Genomic DNA, 16,996 nt, shown 5'->3' with positions numbered 1-16,996 from the left:
GTGTGTGTGTGTGTGTGTGGGACCAGGCCTCCTCTTCACTTCTCCAGCCCTGCATGCGAGCTTGGCCGGTGGCTCTTCCCAGCGGACGGCAGCAGTTCACCGGGCGGTGCCTCAACATGTCCGGGGATGGCTTCACGATTAAAAGTCGCATCAGGAATTTGCTGCGTTCTCCATCAACCAAGCACCAGAAGAACAGGAAAGAGAGTCTCAGCAGCAAGGTATTCACTCGAAAAGGAAAGTTTTGGATTCTGAGTAGGCAAGCACAGAAGTCATGTAGCTCAATGAAGTCGTTATAGATTATTATAACTTTTGGGTGGGGATAGTTTGTGGAAAAAATCATTTGAGGGGTTGGACTATTTGGACCAAGAATCTATGTATAAATAACTTTATCAAGTAGTTATTATTTATTTATTGTATGTATATTGTATCCTAGTATTTTATTTCTGTGTGACTGATTTTGCTGCTGCAACACTGTAATTTCCCATTTTATTGGGATCAATAAGTATTGATTTGGTTAAACCTGATCTTTTACATTGTTAACATCTCTTAGGCGACACCCAACATATGAAATAATATTATTTGTGATACATTTTGATTTCAGAAGTTGGACTTATCCCATTCCAGGGAGACCATTGTTTTGTATGTGTGACATGAAAGCATGTGTTTTGGAGATAACAGCTCCTTTAGATCATTATCATCCTTGTCATCCTCCTCACATGTTCCAACCACACATGTCTATTTCTGTCTTTGATTAACAGAGGAAGGTGCTTAGTTACACAACTGCTACTTTGAGTTCAGTATTTATCCCTCCATCAACAATCCACCACTTATTTCTGAAAGTAAAAATCCTTCAACAAACATAAAAGTCCTTCAGGACAATACCTCCTTTGTGTCTTTCCAGGTGACTCTGGAGAAGGTCCTAGGAATCACAGCCTCAGGAAACAGTGGTCTGGCCTGTGACCCCCGATGTGGGCGAGTGGCCTATCCTGCAGGGTAAGGGAGACCATTTTTGAATCCTTATTTCGACATCTGACCTTTGACTAATCAACACTCCATGCTTCCTTATCATATCTACCTCACACAGACGTTTAGTGTGCAAAATGTATTTATCTCTGCACTATCTCAGAGGAAATGAAGAGTAGAGCTATGTGGGCTTTCTCATTGAAAAACCCAACGCTTCGCTTTATCCTCTCCTCAGGGAGGCTTCCTTTGACTCTCTCACTGATGTGTAGTGTAGTATTATTAATTTTGTGCAAACATTGAAACTGTCTGTGTTACTGTGCTCATTGCAGAATAAGAGAAATGTGAGCTGCAGGTTGGAGGGTTTAGATTTAAAGTGGCGATGCTCGGGGCCTCAGAGCAGCTGCACCACCACGATGAAAGCAGACTGTTAAGCACAGGCTGCAACAGAAACCGTGCACAGTCTCTTTGTGTTGGTCTCAAATCTGATAAAGCTGCAGAAGGTCAATGGCTGTCTACAGTAGCCTGGTATTGTTGTGTCAAAGAATGCATGTTTTTGATTGTGCGTGTGGGAGAAAGTTACATCTGTTTGTGTGTGGGCAATTGTGTGTGTGTGTGTGTGCGTGTGTGTGTGTGTGTGTGTGCCTGCGTGTGTATGTGTGTTTCTGACATTGCATAGCCTCCCACAGTCTGGCAATCCACCTCTAGTCTCAGTGCTTGGTGGCTAAATCTGAACAAGCTGTTCCCAGTTAACAATGTTTGGTTTCCAGAACGTTCTGGGAACGTTTGCATTAAGTTGCGGGAACGTTCCCTGTAGGTTAGGTTTGGTTGTGTTTTGGTTGATCAGAAAGTTTCTTGGACTGTTAGTTTTTGGTTACATTGAATGTTCTCAGAACGTTCCCCTAACGTTATCCTAACGTTGCAACATTTAGATAACGTTCCCCTAACATTGCAACCTTTAGATAAAGTTTCCCTAATGTTATCCTAACGCTGCAACCTTTAGAGAGCGTTCATCAACGTTGCAACCTTTAGAGAACGTTCCCCAACTTTGCAACCTTTAGAGAACGTTCCCCTAATGTTATCCTAACGTTGCAATTTTTAGAGAACGTTCCCCAACTTTGCAATCTTTAGATAACGTGCCCCTAACGTTATCCTAACGTTGCAATTTTTAGAGAACGTTCCCCTAACATTACAACCTTTAAATAACGTTTCCCTAATGTTATCCTAACGTTGCAACCTTTAGATAACGTTCCACTAACGTTATCCTAACCTTTAAAAAACTTCAACAACCATGATACCAATTGTATTATTACCTTGAACTTTCCATTAGCAGGAATTAATGAACGGGCAAACTTGATGGGATTTAAAACTTTGATATACAATGTAAAAAATTACAAAAAAATATATATATAAGAATCAGAATCATTTTTATTGGCAATATAGACACATAATAGTGCATGTAGTGAATGGAGTTTCCTGGTACTGTTGAAGACCTGGTGCTCTCAAACAGGTTATGAAGAGGATGTTTTATTAGCAGGAAACCATGTGGGCATGGCTGGGTTATTTGAATATGGAAAATAATTACGATAAAGTGGATGATTCTCAGCGGGTAAGCAAAATAACATACACTTCGTGAAGCAAGACAGGACTTTTACTTTGAAGCATCCAAATCCAGTGCTAACACTAACTAACATTACAGAAATGTGGCCTAATGTAACATTTAGGACCAATGTTTATTTCCTCCTTTCTATGCAGTTTGTACCTGATATTTTTTCATATTTTGTTTTAGAATATTCTCCTTAAAAGATTCCTTCGACATTTGGAAAAATACACTTGACTGACACAACTTCTCTCATGTCTGTATAGTGATGTTAAATTTGAGCGCCAGAAGCTGATTTGTTAAGCTAGCTAGCTAGCTAAGTTTAATGTTAGCTTAGACTAGTAAACTGACTGTTAGATTGTAAACGGGGTACACAGTTAGCCTTTTTGTTTAAAAGTAAAAAAGACTCCCTCTACCATTACCACAAAAGCTCTCAATTTAATATTTTACATTTCTTTTGGATTATTGTGTAACTTGAATTTTGCTATCTTTTGCCAGAGCCAGTTGTTTTCCTCCTCCAGTTTTTTTGCTAGCCTAAGCTAACCGGGGCTGTAGCTTCATTTAGCAAACTTGGAGTGGTGTGTGAATCTTCTTGTCGCTGCTAACTCGAGGGAAAATAATATATATATCTCCTAAAATGTCAAACTAATACCTTGAAATATTAAATAATTTAAAAAATGTTCACTGATGCACCTGAAATGTGGTCTCACACATTTCGGTGTCTTGTAGGTTTCCCATGCTACTTTATCAAAACATGAGTTTCTGCTTTAGGTCAAATGCATCGTTGTATTAGGTGAATTATGATGATATTTTCTTTGTGTAGGTGTGTGGTAGTTTTGCTGAATCCCAAAAAGAACAGACAGCACCACATCATCAACACGTCAAGGTGAGTTAAACCCAAATACAATATAACGTTAAACAGGAGAGAAATACATTGTCAAACCAATCTAACCATGAGCCACAATGAGCTGTCTTTTTCTATCTCTCTCCCTTTTCATAGAAAGACAATCACAGCTCTGTGCTTCTCCCCCGATGGAAAGTACTTGGTTACAGGAGAGGTGAGTCTTACTGTCCATCTGTCTTTGCTAAGGGTGATTGTCACTGCCCGATGTAAGCCGAGTGCAGATTTGAGTCACGCATGCTCAGATATAAACGGTTTACAGCATAACGCGCCATACCCGATGAGAGTCTAGTCAGACCGGCTCTGGCCAAGTGCAGATTTGAGTTGCACACGCTCAGATTTAAACGGTGTACGACATAATTGTGAAATTGTGAAATCCATGAAATAATAAACTTTTCTCATTACAAACAATAACAGGAGATGGGAATCATTTCAAAAACGTTGTAGCTGTCTAGCTTTGCTTGTTTGATTGCTAACGTTAGCTCAAAACGCCATTCAACTGACAGCCTTTGTTGTGTTTGATTGCTAGCTTGTAGCAAAGCTAGCTGCTTGTCATTTCAAAAACGTTGTAGCTATCTGTGGTTTTTCAATTGCTAACATTAGCACATAACTCCATTTAACTGTCAGCCTTTGTTGTGTTTAATGCTATCTTGTAGCCAGCAGTGAACCCACTTCGTTAAGTAGGTACATTTTTACTGTATCGACATTACAGATAATCTTATATGCTACTATCTTACGTCATCAAGCTCAGTTGGAGGTTGCGCAGTAACGCCTAGCTATCACCACAAAAGAGCTTCTGACTTGACTTCACTGGTCTCCGTCCAGAACAAGGGGATCTGTTGCTCTATTTCCTTAACCGTCTATGGTCAGACCGGCTCTGGCCCAGTGCAGAGATGGTTAGTTGCGCATGCTCAGATTTAAACGGTTTACGACATAACTGTCATACTGAAATTTGAGAAATCCATGAAATAATAAATAATAATTCAACTGACAGCCTTTGTTGTGTTTGATGCTAACTTGTAGCCAGCAGTGAACCAACATCGTTAAGTAGGTTAATTTTTACTGAGTAAGTAACTGATGTAACTTACTGATGTAAGTCTCTTGTTAGCATCTTATATGCTACTTGTCGCAAAGTGACGCATGGGCGACTCAAATATGCACTCTCCTCACATTGGGCCGTGACATTGATCATAATGTGGAGTTTCCTCATGTCAAGTTGCACTGTAATGGTTCAAGCAAGCATCTGCAGTTATATGGTGATTAGTTACAGTGTTTGCCTCAACACAACAGTAGCTTAATCCGCCCCGGCCAATCAGAGCCGATTAAAGACTTCTGTGTGTAAGTGGATGAGCATGCAGTAGTTGCCATGAAGGCAGAGACCAAAGTTCTTAAGAAATGCGATGAGAACAGTGTTAGGCTGTTTTGCTGCCATTTAAAAGAAACCCAATGCAATATTTGGTTGACTGATACCTGGAACTGAAACTACTACATATACAAGTCAATCCTACAAGCAAAATATTATAGCCAGTCAGAAACCAAAGTTGAGAGCATATGATAAGAAATGTCCCTCATACATTCATTCACCAAACAGGAGCTAATTTACATCAAGGACAGGCGAGCAGCAGACATGCATATATTGTTAATAGGTCTTTCTTTTTGTCCTTTTTGTAAGCAGCTCATTATTAAGTTAAATGTCATCCATTACCTTTTTGGCTGCCTTTACTCTCTGCTGTTAACTCTGACCTTTGAAAGGTGGTTCTGCCAAATTAAAATAAGAGGCCACACAATACACAAATAGCCTGCTGACCTTATGATCCCTGAGAGAGAATAATGAGAACAGGTCGAGGGACTAGTAGCTGTTTACAGTAAGCGGAGGTCAGAGGACGGAGAGGATAAGCTCTTAGAGGGCTGGATAGACTGGACTGGCGGGTACTTGTTGCAGAGGCTTGAAAGACAGAAAAAACAAACACAATACAGCAATGAGACATAGGAATGAGCCTTGTCTTTAGTAACTATTTTCTTTCAATCCTCATATCCCAACGTCCCATTTACCAGAGCGGTCACCTGCCAGCGGTGAGACTGTGGGACGTGGCAGAACGGAGACAGCTGGCTGAGCTCCAGAAGCACAAATATGGCATCTCTTGCGTGGCTTTCTCCCCCGACAGCAAATACGTTGTCAGTGTGGGAAACCAGCATGACATGATGGTCAACGTCTGTGCGTGGAAGGTACGCCTAATAACCCAATTATGTGCCTGTTCTGCCAATCTTCCTAGGACTTGTCACATGAGATGACCTATTAATATTTCTATGATAACTATCCAAAATTCTGATACCATGGAACCAGTACTGGAATGTTTTATTAAAAGGTGGCAGACTGAGATTATAGAAAATGTGTATTTTTCTTTTTTTTAGAGGAATAACACTATGTTGGTCTTTCCTATTGAATATTTCCTATATTTCTAAGCTGATTTTCTATGCTCTATGCTGATATAATGTGCCCCTGACTGATTATTGGTCCCCCTTGTGTCATCCCACTTAAAAAATACAGAAATCGCCCCTGCCTTTCACCTACGCACTCCTTGTTATGTTAATGGAATAGTTCAACATTTTGGGAAATACGCTTATTTGCTCTCAGCAGGTGGTTAGCTTAGCTTAGCTTAGCATAAATACTGGAAAAAGCTAGCCTGGCTCTGACCAGACATTAAGTACATTTGGTAGTAAATCAAAATGTAGGTAAGCTCACAGAGTGCTCTGTATATAACATTTATTGTTGCATTGTTCTCTTACAGAAAAATGTTGTTGTGGCTGCCAACAAGGTGTCCAGTAAGGTGACGGGTGTGTCTTTCTCTGAGGACAGCTCCTACTTTGTAACTGTGGGGAACAGACATGTCAAGTTTTGGTATCTGGACCACTGCAAGCCCAGCAAGGTATTAAAGGAGGATGTTTGTTTGTCTTTTATGAAGGTGTGTCAGTCATGTAGGTTGCAACAGCTTGATTGTGTGTTAAGCCCCCAACGTTTCCTCCTGGGCCGCGCTGTGAGCGTTGACTTCAAGGCACCTAACTATAATCATAACCATAACAATATCCATAACCATTGCCTAACCCTAGTGCCTTCCAGCGCTGCCTGGAAGAAGACGTTGGGGGCTTAGAATTAATGTTGTCCTTGGGTCAAATTAGACCCGTTTTCAGTTAATGTTTTTTTTTATGGCACAAAAAATGAGCCCTCAAAATAAGCACTAAAAATGTTAACATTAAAAATATCAAAAAACATGAAAAAAAACACCCACAACATTGAAAAAGTGACAAAAATGTTGAAAAAAAGTAGACCAAACTTTGTTTTTCATAGTTGTTTGGGAAGACAACACAAGGGTTAAAACAGTGATAAACATTGCAACCTTCCCTTTGCTTTAGTAATGCTTGGAGTTGGAGTCTTTTTCTACCTTTAGAAGAATACGTTTTCTTCCCAAACATTGTTATACCGTATGAGTAATCTTCATTGCTTTGGTCCAAAATATAAAAACCATCAGAGTTGAGTGGGAGTTTGCTTTTGTCACAGTTCCTATTTCATCCTGATTTCATTGTTCCAGAGCATGGAACACACATTTGCGAATTTCACACAATGTTTTTCACAATTTCACTACCACTTACTGTGTAATCAAATAAAGAAACACTCCAAAAAAGAAATTAATTTGTTGAAAAAAGTGACATAGTTTATGGTGAAATCCATGACTTCTTATTTGGCTTTTCTTTGTTGTTTGTTAGTTTTTACACCAAGAAATTCTACTTTTAAAAAGGAAGATCTTAAACTACACCCATGTACACATTATAAAACTACGGGATGGGGATGTACTGTAGATATACACAGAATTTTAAGTTGAAATGAAACCCATATTCTGCTTTAACCACTCCAGTGTGGTCCTCATTAGCTAACCCTCACCCCCTGTGGCATTCAGGCCAGTGCTCCTGTACCTCTGCTGGGCCGCTCCGGGCTCCTGGGAGAGCTGAGGAACAACTTCTTCTGTGATGTGGCCTGTGGACGGGGCTCTACATCTGACTCCACCTTCTGCATCACCTCCTCCGGCCTGCTGTGTGAGTTTAACAGCAAGAGGATGCTGGACAAGTGGGTGGACCTACGGGTGAGTGAGTCACAGGAAGAATCCAGCAAGTTCAAGCTCTTTACTCTTATCATGTGTGCAACAATTACAAAGAAACACTCATTTGAAAATCTTAGGCCTCAGACACCCTCCATCAATGCTCATTAAATATCTATAAAAAGGAAAATCATGCATCACGTGTTGATTTGACGGGAAGACAACACAAGGGTTAAGAAGTGAGGTTATGTCAGAGGATGAAAGAAGGATTAGTAACAGGGACCAGGACGAGTACAGGAGCTGTTTGGATGTATTCCAATAAGGGTGCATACATTTCCCACTGCAACCTTCTGCAACTTGTATCATTACTGACATGCAGGGCGGTTTACCTGCACCAAGTCATGAAACTGAAGTTGATTTATCTTCATGTTGATTTTTACTGAAGGTCACTATTAGTTTACTTACCTTTTTATTAACCATCACATTTGTGGACAGATGTCCCCGCTCCAGTACGTAGTCATGTGTAAATGCTGTGCCTGTTACCGTGTGTCGTGTCATGCGTTGCAGACGGGCGCGGCCCAGGCTCTGTCTCTGTCTGAGGACATGATCTTCTGTGGGTGTGCTGACGGAACGGTGCGAGCCTTCAGCCCTGTGGACCTTCACTTCATCTGCACGTTGCCGCGCCCGCACCCCCTCGGCTCTGACGTCTCGGCCATCACACAGGCAAGGTGAGGAAGTGCTCAGTAGTGACACAGCCTCTCCTTGGCAGGGACTCACTGCAGGATCAAATGCTCTCCGTTTATAGTGCCTGTTCCAGGTGACTCCGTTCCACAGCTAAATAACGTCTCATTGTTTCTAGCTAGAGCAAGAGTCCAAATCCATAGCAGATGTTGTGGTACTTTAAGTAGTGCAGTATTTTAAGCTCTGTAAGTTACTAAACTGTAGGGGTGAGTATCACCAGACGCCTCCCAATACAAAATCATCATGGTACGATATTATTGTGATTTTAAACATTTTGCAATATTCTGCAATATACATTGGTCTGTTTGTTCATATCACTTCAATTTTATTGCTGAAAAATGGGATTGTCGAGCAGACAAAGACATATATTATACAACATCAATACTTGGCACCTGTATATTGATTCAGTATTGCCACAAAAAATATTGCAATACTATGCTATATCGCCCACCCCTACTTAACTGTGGCACATATGTTTTAAGTCCAGACAGAAATATGGTTATAATAATGATAATAATAATAGCTTTATTCATAAAGTGCTTTTCAAAACAAGTTACAAAGTGCTTTACATTCATTTAAAAAGCAACAACAACAGCATTAGAATGACATTTACATGGCTTTAAATCATCTACTGTGGACAATTATTCTGATTTCTTTATAATTCAGCAGGCATACCTTTGGCAATATGTATGTTGTGTTTATGAACAAAATTACTTATTAGGAAAGCATCCAATCTCTTTCCCATCAGCCACCTGTTTTCCACCAAGACGGACGCCCGTTACCCAGACGCCATTGCTGTTACCTATGACCCTGTCAGCCGGTGGCTCAGCTGTGTCTATAACGACCACAGTGTGTATGTGTGGGATGTGAGAGATGTCAACAGGGTGGGGAAGGTGCACTCTGCCCTCTTCCATGCTGCCTGTGTCGGGGACCTGGGGGTAAACAACACACCCCTTTGACCACAGTGACACATGCAGTGGGTTCCCAAACAGCCCCTGACTCAGTGTAGTTAATAGTTATACAATGGGGGGGGGGGGATGCTGCTGATTCAGGGAACATTGGGGGATTAATCAATACCACCCCAGTGCCAAACTTGGGTAATTAATCTCTCTACTGAACTCAGGACCAAGGATACAGTTATAGATATTATTATTATCATATGTTGTTTTTGGTACTTAAATTGCATAAACAATATATTCCTATTACATAATAGTATTGGAAATCCACATAATTAATATTCCCTGAACCACCACCCAACTAAACACCTCCCTCGTCCTTCCACAGATGTTCCCAGATGTTCCTGGGAAATTTAGTGCTGGTCTGTCATCAGGAGCATTCCTCACTTGCTCAGCTGATAACACCATCAGACTGTGGCGCATGGACGATTGGACAACGCGTGTCCATTCTCAGAACATCCTCAGCAGTGTGAGTTTGGTTCAATGTCTGCATGTCTTCATGTCATACAAAAGAAAAGGTTTCAGAAGCACCAACTTCTCCCTGTGATGGATTGTTTCTCTGTCCGTCATGGGTTCGCAGGATCTCCTGAATATAATCTACATAGACGGAAACACTAGTGCCTTGCTGGATCCAGAATGTTTGGCAAATATGACTGTAGACAAAACAGGAGATGGTCAGACGGCAGAAAGCAGGACCGGCATCAGGACCATCTGTGTCAGTCCAGACGGAAAACACCTGGCATCCGGAGATCGCAATGGGATGCTGAGGTAGGACGAGAAGGCTTTAACTGAGACTGCTGACTACCTCGGGTGATCTCTATCATAATTACACATCTTAATTTATACTGTACAGGGTTTACGACCTCAGTAGCATGGAGGAGATTCTGAAGGTGGAGGCCCATGATGCTGAGATCCTCTGTCTTGAATACAGTAAACCAGAAACAGGTCAGTATGTGTGTATGTGATGGTGTTATTATTTATAATTATGCTACGCTTGAAGAACAGTTGTCCATTGACTGCGTATATGATTATGTGATTAAGTTGTCTCTTTCCTGTCAGGTCTGAAGCTGCTGGCCACAGCTAGCAGGGACCGTCTGATCCATGTCTTAGATGCTGAGGATGACTACAGTCTGGTGCAGACACTTGATGAGCACTCTTCATCCATAACAGCCGTCCGCTTTGCTGGTGAGACACTTGAGACGCTGTCAACATCTGACAGCTAATCTGTGCTTAATCCTCGCTTTCATCTCCATTCAGTCAAACTCTTTTATTTCGCTTGCAGCTTTGCTTGGTTAGATAATAGATGACAACTATACATGTGTTTGCTAAAAGCTAAGCCTTTTTATGTTGAGTACTTTATTTGTTGCGCTGTGTTTTCTTTCTCCCTCTCTATTTGCGTCAGTTAGTGCCCTTGATTTTAAATTTGGATTAATTTAGTCAATGCTTTTTAAAATCTTCTGTCTTTAGACTTGTCATAGATTGTAGAAAATTACTAGTAGTAGCAGACTGAGTGAGACTGTATCTCCATGGGGGGCGGAAGTAGCTCAGTGGCAGTAGCTCAGTCTGTTGGGAGTTGGGTTGGGAACTGGAGGGTTGCTGGTTCAAATCCACAGGGGCACTGCCAATGTGCTTGTGTGCAAGGCTTTGATGCCCCCTCAACTGCTCAGGGAACCTGTTTGTGTGTGTATTTCAGGCCTGTGTGTAATAACAACAGACTGTGAATTATAATTTTCCCCGTAGGGGATCAGTAAACATTCATCTTTGTTTTTCAGCCAATGACAACAAGGTGAGGATGATCAGCTGTGGGGCGGACAAGAGCATCTATTTCCGCACTGCGCACAAGGTTAGACTCCTGAATCATCTCCCGCTATCAAACATGCATATTTCCACAGGGAGAATCTGATGTAGATTACCAAATAAACACATGGATGTTCATACACAAACTAAAAATCACCATCATGTAATAACTGATTTATTTCGCTGCAAGTTAGATGAGAAGATGGATGAGCAGGTTAGGTTAGCGTAGCACAAATACTGTCAACAGGGGGAAACAGCTAGCTTGGCTCAGTCCAATAGGTAAACAAATCAGCCTACCGGCACCTCAAAAGCTCTCTGATAAGCATTTTCAGTTTTCACCACCCAGACATGAGAGCAGCAGTGATCTTTTCATTTAACACTCAGCAAGAAAGTCAATACGCACATTTTTCCAAAATGTCTATTATTTTTTAAACATAATAATTTCATTGTCATAGCTTTTTGTTTTGGTCATAAACAAATGACATCACAACATTTCATAAATACACAATTTGAGGTTAGCTCATGCTGCAGCTATTTTAACATGTAATGTACCATGTCTTACCGACTACTCAAAGCTCTTTTACATAGCACAGGAACCATTCACACACATTCATACACCATGGCCAAGGCTGCCGTACAAGGTGCCACCTGCTCATCAGATAAACACTCACACACAGTTACACTCTGATGGCAAATTCAGCATTCAGCATCTTGCCCGAGGACACATCGACAAGATATTGAACTACCATACATTCTCATAATCATTTCTGGCCATGAAAGACACAATGATAACCTAATCTTGAGTCGGCATTCTTTGCTGCTTCATTGCTAATGACTGAAATGTATTATTAAGTAATTAATTCCTTACACCGATGATTCCCTGTGCAGCACAACAGTAACACAATCAATTTAGCTTCTGTCTGTGAATATAACTCTAGTGCATGCGCCACAAAATGAGCAGCTGTGTAGCTAAATGCAACAAAAAGACATCCTGTGAAAGACTTTCCTCAAGATTTGCTTCATGGGTCACTGGGACAGTTTTCTGCTTGGTCAGAGTTGCATTAGTTAAACTTAAGATTCACACGATTCAGGCCACTGCAGTGACTTATGGAGTTTTGTAGAGCACAAGAATCAATGGATTGTTAGTTTTCTGTCAAACCTGAGAGTTCATTTTAGAAACTTATTGTGACAGGCCTGCGCTTCTCGCGCAATGCAAACAAGCATCTTTCAGGCAGTCTGTTATCATGCTTTGTGTTTTTAAAGATTCAAAATAAATGAATGGATGATTGGATGCGCAAACACAGATTTTCTATGGCCTTAACTTAAAAAAAGTTACTCGTTCCACCAAACCGTAACTGAGGCATTAATATTCTGTCTTCCATGCATTTTGAGCATTTCAACTATGTATGTGTTCCCACTTTTAAGATGCATGTTTAAATAAAATTTGACCAATCTCTGAAACGTTTAGATAGCTGAAGGCTAGTGGCTGGTTGGCTCAGTGGGTGGAGCAGGTGCACATATACGCAGAGGTCCAGGGTTTGAGTCCAACCTGTGATGATATCCTGCATGTCTCACCTAGCTGTCCTATCAAATAAAGGCAGAAAAGTCCCCAAGTTAATAACCTTTTCAAAAAGATATCTAAAAGCATAGGTCAAGTTTGCTACTTTCTTTTCAAACAGCAACATCATTTAGCTATTTTCAATATGTGAATCCATTAAAAAGATGGACACTTTTCAACTTAGGTCTCTTTGATACCAATGGTTGTGTTTGGAGTTCTGGATTTTTACTCTGATGCAAACGCTCCAGCAGCCTTCCTCCTCAGCTCCTTCTCTTTGTTCCCAGACTGACAGAGGAACAGAGTTCAGACGTTCTCACCACACAGTGAGCAAGACCACGCTGTACGACATGGGTGTGGACCCCACCTGCAAGTACGCTGCTGTCGGCTGTCAAGACCGCTGCGTCAGGTGAGTGTGTGTGTCTGTGTGTCCGTTTGTGTGTATGTGTGTGTGTGTGTGTGTGTGTGTGTGTGTTTGAGTTGTGCAATTAATCAATTTCGGTTCATACATCCACAACAACAATGTATTTGAGAAAAACGATTATTTTGCACATTACGTTTCACAAGTTTTTTGTCCTGACCTTTCTAGAAGTCAATAAGTAATTGTGTTAAATAGTCGTGATTTTAATAATGACCAAAATATTTATGATTATGATTTCTTTCCATAATCCAGTGGCCCTAGTTTGTTTGTGTGTGTGCATGTGTGCCTGCATGTGCAATAAGTATAAAAATATATTTTTTCCTTCTGCAGGATTTTCAACATCAGCAGCGGCAAGCAGAAGAAACTCTACAAGGGCTCGTTGAGTGAGGACGGCAGTCTGCTAAAGGTAACTTAACTCTCCACAGTCCTCACTTCCCCCTTAAATACACAGTGTATTGACTCTTTTGTCCCCTGTCCTGGCAGGTACAGCTCGATCCGTCAGGTCAATACGTGGCCACCAGCTGCTCCGACAAAAATATCAGCATCTTTGAATTCTCCACTGGCGAGTGTGTCGCCACTATGGATGGACACTCTGGTAACAGAACACACACATACACATGCAATTACCCTTTTATGGCAGCAGGTAACCAACTCCTATAATTGCCCAGGATCCATAATACAACTAACTTCGCCACATTTCTTGTTTTGCAGAGATTGTCACTGGGATGAAGTTTACCAATGACTGCAAGCATTTCATTTCTGTGTCAGGGGACAGGTGAGAAACAGTCCTGTGTGTGGTCCTACTAGTGGCTCCTAATCTAGAGAATACTGACAATTCAGCATTTACAATATTATCATTCAGTTGTATTTCTAAAAAGATAACAAGCATTAGTTCTATTTCTAAAATTAGAGCTTTAATAACAAGGAGACTTCCAAATACAAACAATGGAATAAAACTTTTGTAGAAAACCAGGATTGGAGCAGCAAATTAACAAAAATCATCTTCGGCCTCCGCTGCCAGAGGAATTGAGTGTGGAAATGTGTTTGCAGACAGTTTTCTCAAAAGTCGAATTGAAATGAAACGTTGAATTTTTAATGGCGGAATGCTTTTATCTCCCAGCTGCATCTTTGTGTGGCGACTGGCTCCAGAACTGACAATCAGCATGAGAGAGAGGCTCAGCCAGCTCCGACAAAACCCCAAAACACACCCCTGCAAGACCTCCAGTCTCAGGTGACCACACACACAACCACCTTTAACTCCTAAAAAAAACTTTCATTGCTAAACCTGATGATTAAGTAGAAAGACTGCCACAATACTCCCAGGACGCTCATGATTTTGTCCCACCATTTTGCCGGTGTTGCTCCAGGCGAGAGGTGTACAGTGCCCCCACTCTGGGTGGTCTGTCCTCGGACAGCGACCGTGAGCACGAGGAGGAGGACGGAGCGGAGAACGACGACCCAGAAGACATTGCAGCCAGTAGTTCCTCTGACAGCAGCCATGGAGAGGAGGACACAGGTACTGATTCTGAACTGAAGGAGAGTCCGGGTGACTGCATGTTGTCCATTTAGGTGTCACTGCTCGTGTTAGAAACTATCTGCCATCTGTAGTCACCCTGACCTTTATTCTCTCTGTGAAGGGCAGCTTTTGGAAACCAAACAAAAAACCCACAATCCAGACATCAAACAAGTATTATTTCATTATTTTGAAGCTTCTGATTATTGTGCTCGTACAACAGGTGGCTCAGATGAAGGACAAGACTGGGAGCTGACAAAGGTTAGTGTTATATTTAATGAGAAAAGACTTTTATCAGTTTAACCACCGGAATTGCTTTTTCAATGCTTTTGTGTTTGAAAAATGAAATGTGAAGACCATTTTTATTGCACTAGTCCACCATTTTTGCACCTTGTTCTGCCCATAGAAACACAATGGGCAGGAAAGAGTGAAGATGATTGAATAATGGACAACAAAGTGGGAAGAGTGCGAGGAATGTTCTTTATCACATGTTTCAAAGGGCCACTTTTACTTGAATGTTAAGATTATAATGCAGTATGTCACTTTTTGTTTGTGTGTGTGTTGCGTTATCCTATACTTTAATTAATAATTCATGCTAAGTACATCTCATTTTTTGGAAGTAAAGAGCAGTACCAAAAACCTAACGATACCCAATGTGTCCCCTGAATTCAGTCCCTGACACATACTTCATAGATTTTAGTGGACGCATGTGATAATCAGTACAGCTTTCCACATCTTTCTAGTCATCTGTCTCCTCTAGTTTTCTGCCAGTACTTCAGTTGGACTGGAGCGGCTTAACGATCTCAGGCTTCACTCCACATAAGATTAAAGTGATGTGCCGTGGGGGGGAACTACCCTGCTGAGTCTTAAAAGTGATAAAAAAGCAGTGTCAATTTCAAAGTTTAGACTAGATCACACAACATTATCTAAGATGTGTACACCAGGAGGAAAATTGACATTTTTAAGTACTTTTCAACTTTAATTTCCAGAACTACTGGATGACGTGTTTCATTCATGTCTTTTACAAGAGAATTTGTGGTTCACTGTGTCGACTCGTACTTCTCCTGTACATCCTGTCTAGAATGGAGTTGTCAGCCAGGTCACGTCTGACTCCTCTAAACGTCCTCGGAGACGCTGGTCTCATCGCATGGGCTCTCTGGAGCTGATGGTGAAATCCATGCTGGACCTGAGACAGCTGGAGACCTTTGCTCCCAAGAAAACCCCCAGCTGCTCCCCCCATAACAAAGAGAGATGGAGCAAGTCCAGCCTCCAGGAGCCCGTGGTATGCATGGATCTGTGGCTGAGAGAGAGAGAGAAAGAGGGAGCTTTCCATATGGATCTGTGTGTGTTTGTGTGTGTGTGTGTGTGTGTGTGTGTGTATTTGCACTGCTAAGTCACCTCATTTTCTGCTGCCGCAGTTGGAAGAGACAGCCAAGAGGCACCGGCCCTGGCCACATGCCGACTGGCTGTCCTCCTCACACCCGTCCAAGGGCATCATGGGAGCTGATGAAGCCGTGCTGTACCCCGAGGAGAACGAGACTGATGCAAGTCTGCAGGGCAGGTAAATCCCCACTCACTACACTCCAGTGATCACAACAACGCAGAAAGAGAACAAAAGTGCTTTTCTATTCTCTGTTTATTGTTTCCCGTCTCCGCCCCATGCTCCGTATTGGTTGCTCCTCTCTCTGTTTTTCATACGTCAGTGAGTACATGGTGAAGGAGCAGGACTGCAGGATGCAAGGCCGAGGGATTCACAGTGGGAGCAAGAAAAGCCGAAGCCCGGACAGTGCCTGCTCTCTGGGCTACGACAGCAGGGACTCCAGCCCAGATCGGGTCCTGGATGGTGAGGTCTTACTGTCTGGTGACAATAATAAAACACATAAGAACAAAGAAAAAACACTGTTAAAGCAGTACATTGATGTAGTCATTTACTTTTGCTAGATTGAAAACACAAGGGTAGAAAAAAGGTAAGATTAGCATTTCAAGCCACTTCTTTAATCCTTTCCGACCCCACAGTGAAACTATCTGAAAAGACACTGTAGCAGACATTCATGCATGCTTCTCTCTTGCCAAGACTGCACACATTTCCCAAAGTATGGTACAATTTTCCTTCAAAGAAAAATTAGTGCCCTAAAATCAATTGAACATTAAATTAGTTTCTTATTTTAAGTTTATTATCATACCTAATTTCTACTTATAGCTGCTTTCAGTGAAGGTTTTTCTTGCTTTTGTCTTTTTTCCAGTAGTAGCATGAGGTTGAATAAAACAGACTGATGTCTAAGGAATTTTAAATATATATCAATGTCACACTTGTATGCTATATTTCAGTATTTTTTCATCTGTCTACATTTCTGTTTCAAGTTATAAATGTCAAGTGCTGGAATTAAAATGAAAAGCTAAAATATACATGAAAGCCGTGATATCTCTTCAACACACGGGATTTGAGCCCACAGAGGCTAGG

The 16,996-nt window shown here is 41.5% G+C and overlaps 1 protein-coding gene across 1 annotated transcript in view; it reads left to right on the top strand.

Moving 5' to 3' along the window:
• The first annotated feature begins 6 nt into the window (after window positions 1–6).
• Window positions 7–16,996, top strand: part of LOC117961855 (mitogen-activated protein kinase-binding protein 1-like) — a 24,202-nt gene continuing 7,212 nt past the window's right edge. The window contains exons 1-24 of the mRNA XM_034900788.1: window positions 7–218; window positions 902–993; window positions 3,384–3,446; window positions 3,561–3,618; window positions 5,517–5,687; window positions 6,251–6,388; window positions 7,415–7,597; window positions 8,120–8,280; window positions 9,042–9,231; window positions 9,578–9,718; window positions 9,830–10,017; window positions 10,103–10,194; window positions 10,309–10,434; window positions 11,022–11,092; window positions 12,889–13,010; window positions 13,353–13,428; window positions 13,506–13,617; window positions 13,734–13,797; window positions 14,143–14,253; window positions 14,390–14,538; window positions 14,759–14,796; window positions 15,617–15,817; window positions 15,954–16,096; window positions 16,239–16,458. Coding sequence (XP_034756679.1) covers window positions 54–218; window positions 902–993; window positions 3,384–3,446; window positions 3,561–3,618; window positions 5,517–5,687; window positions 6,251–6,388; window positions 7,415–7,597; window positions 8,120–8,280; window positions 9,042–9,231; window positions 9,578–9,718; window positions 9,830–10,017; window positions 10,103–10,194; window positions 10,309–10,434; window positions 11,022–11,092; window positions 12,889–13,010; window positions 13,353–13,428; window positions 13,506–13,617; window positions 13,734–13,797; window positions 14,143–14,253; window positions 14,390–14,538; window positions 14,759–14,796; window positions 15,617–15,817; window positions 15,954–16,096; window positions 16,239–16,458 — 3,075 coding nt within the window. The 5' untranslated portion in view covers window positions 7–53. The remainder of the gene's footprint in view (window positions 219–901; window positions 994–3,383; window positions 3,447–3,560; window positions 3,619–5,516; window positions 5,688–6,250; window positions 6,389–7,414; window positions 7,598–8,119; window positions 8,281–9,041; window positions 9,232–9,577; window positions 9,719–9,829; window positions 10,018–10,102; window positions 10,195–10,308; window positions 10,435–11,021; window positions 11,093–12,888; window positions 13,011–13,352; window positions 13,429–13,505; window positions 13,618–13,733; window positions 13,798–14,142; window positions 14,254–14,389; window positions 14,539–14,758; window positions 14,797–15,616; window positions 15,818–15,953; window positions 16,097–16,238; window positions 16,459–16,996) is intronic.

Source organism: Etheostoma cragini, chromosome 18, assembly GCF_013103735.1.
Source record: "Etheostoma cragini isolate CJK2018 chromosome 18, CSU_Ecrag_1.0, whole genome shotgun sequence".
NCBI lineage: Eukaryota > Metazoa > Chordata > Actinopteri > Perciformes > Percidae > Etheostoma > Etheostoma cragini.
The sequence above is the reverse complement of the archived record's forward strand: the minus strand, read 5'-3'. Positions and strand labels throughout refer to the sequence as shown.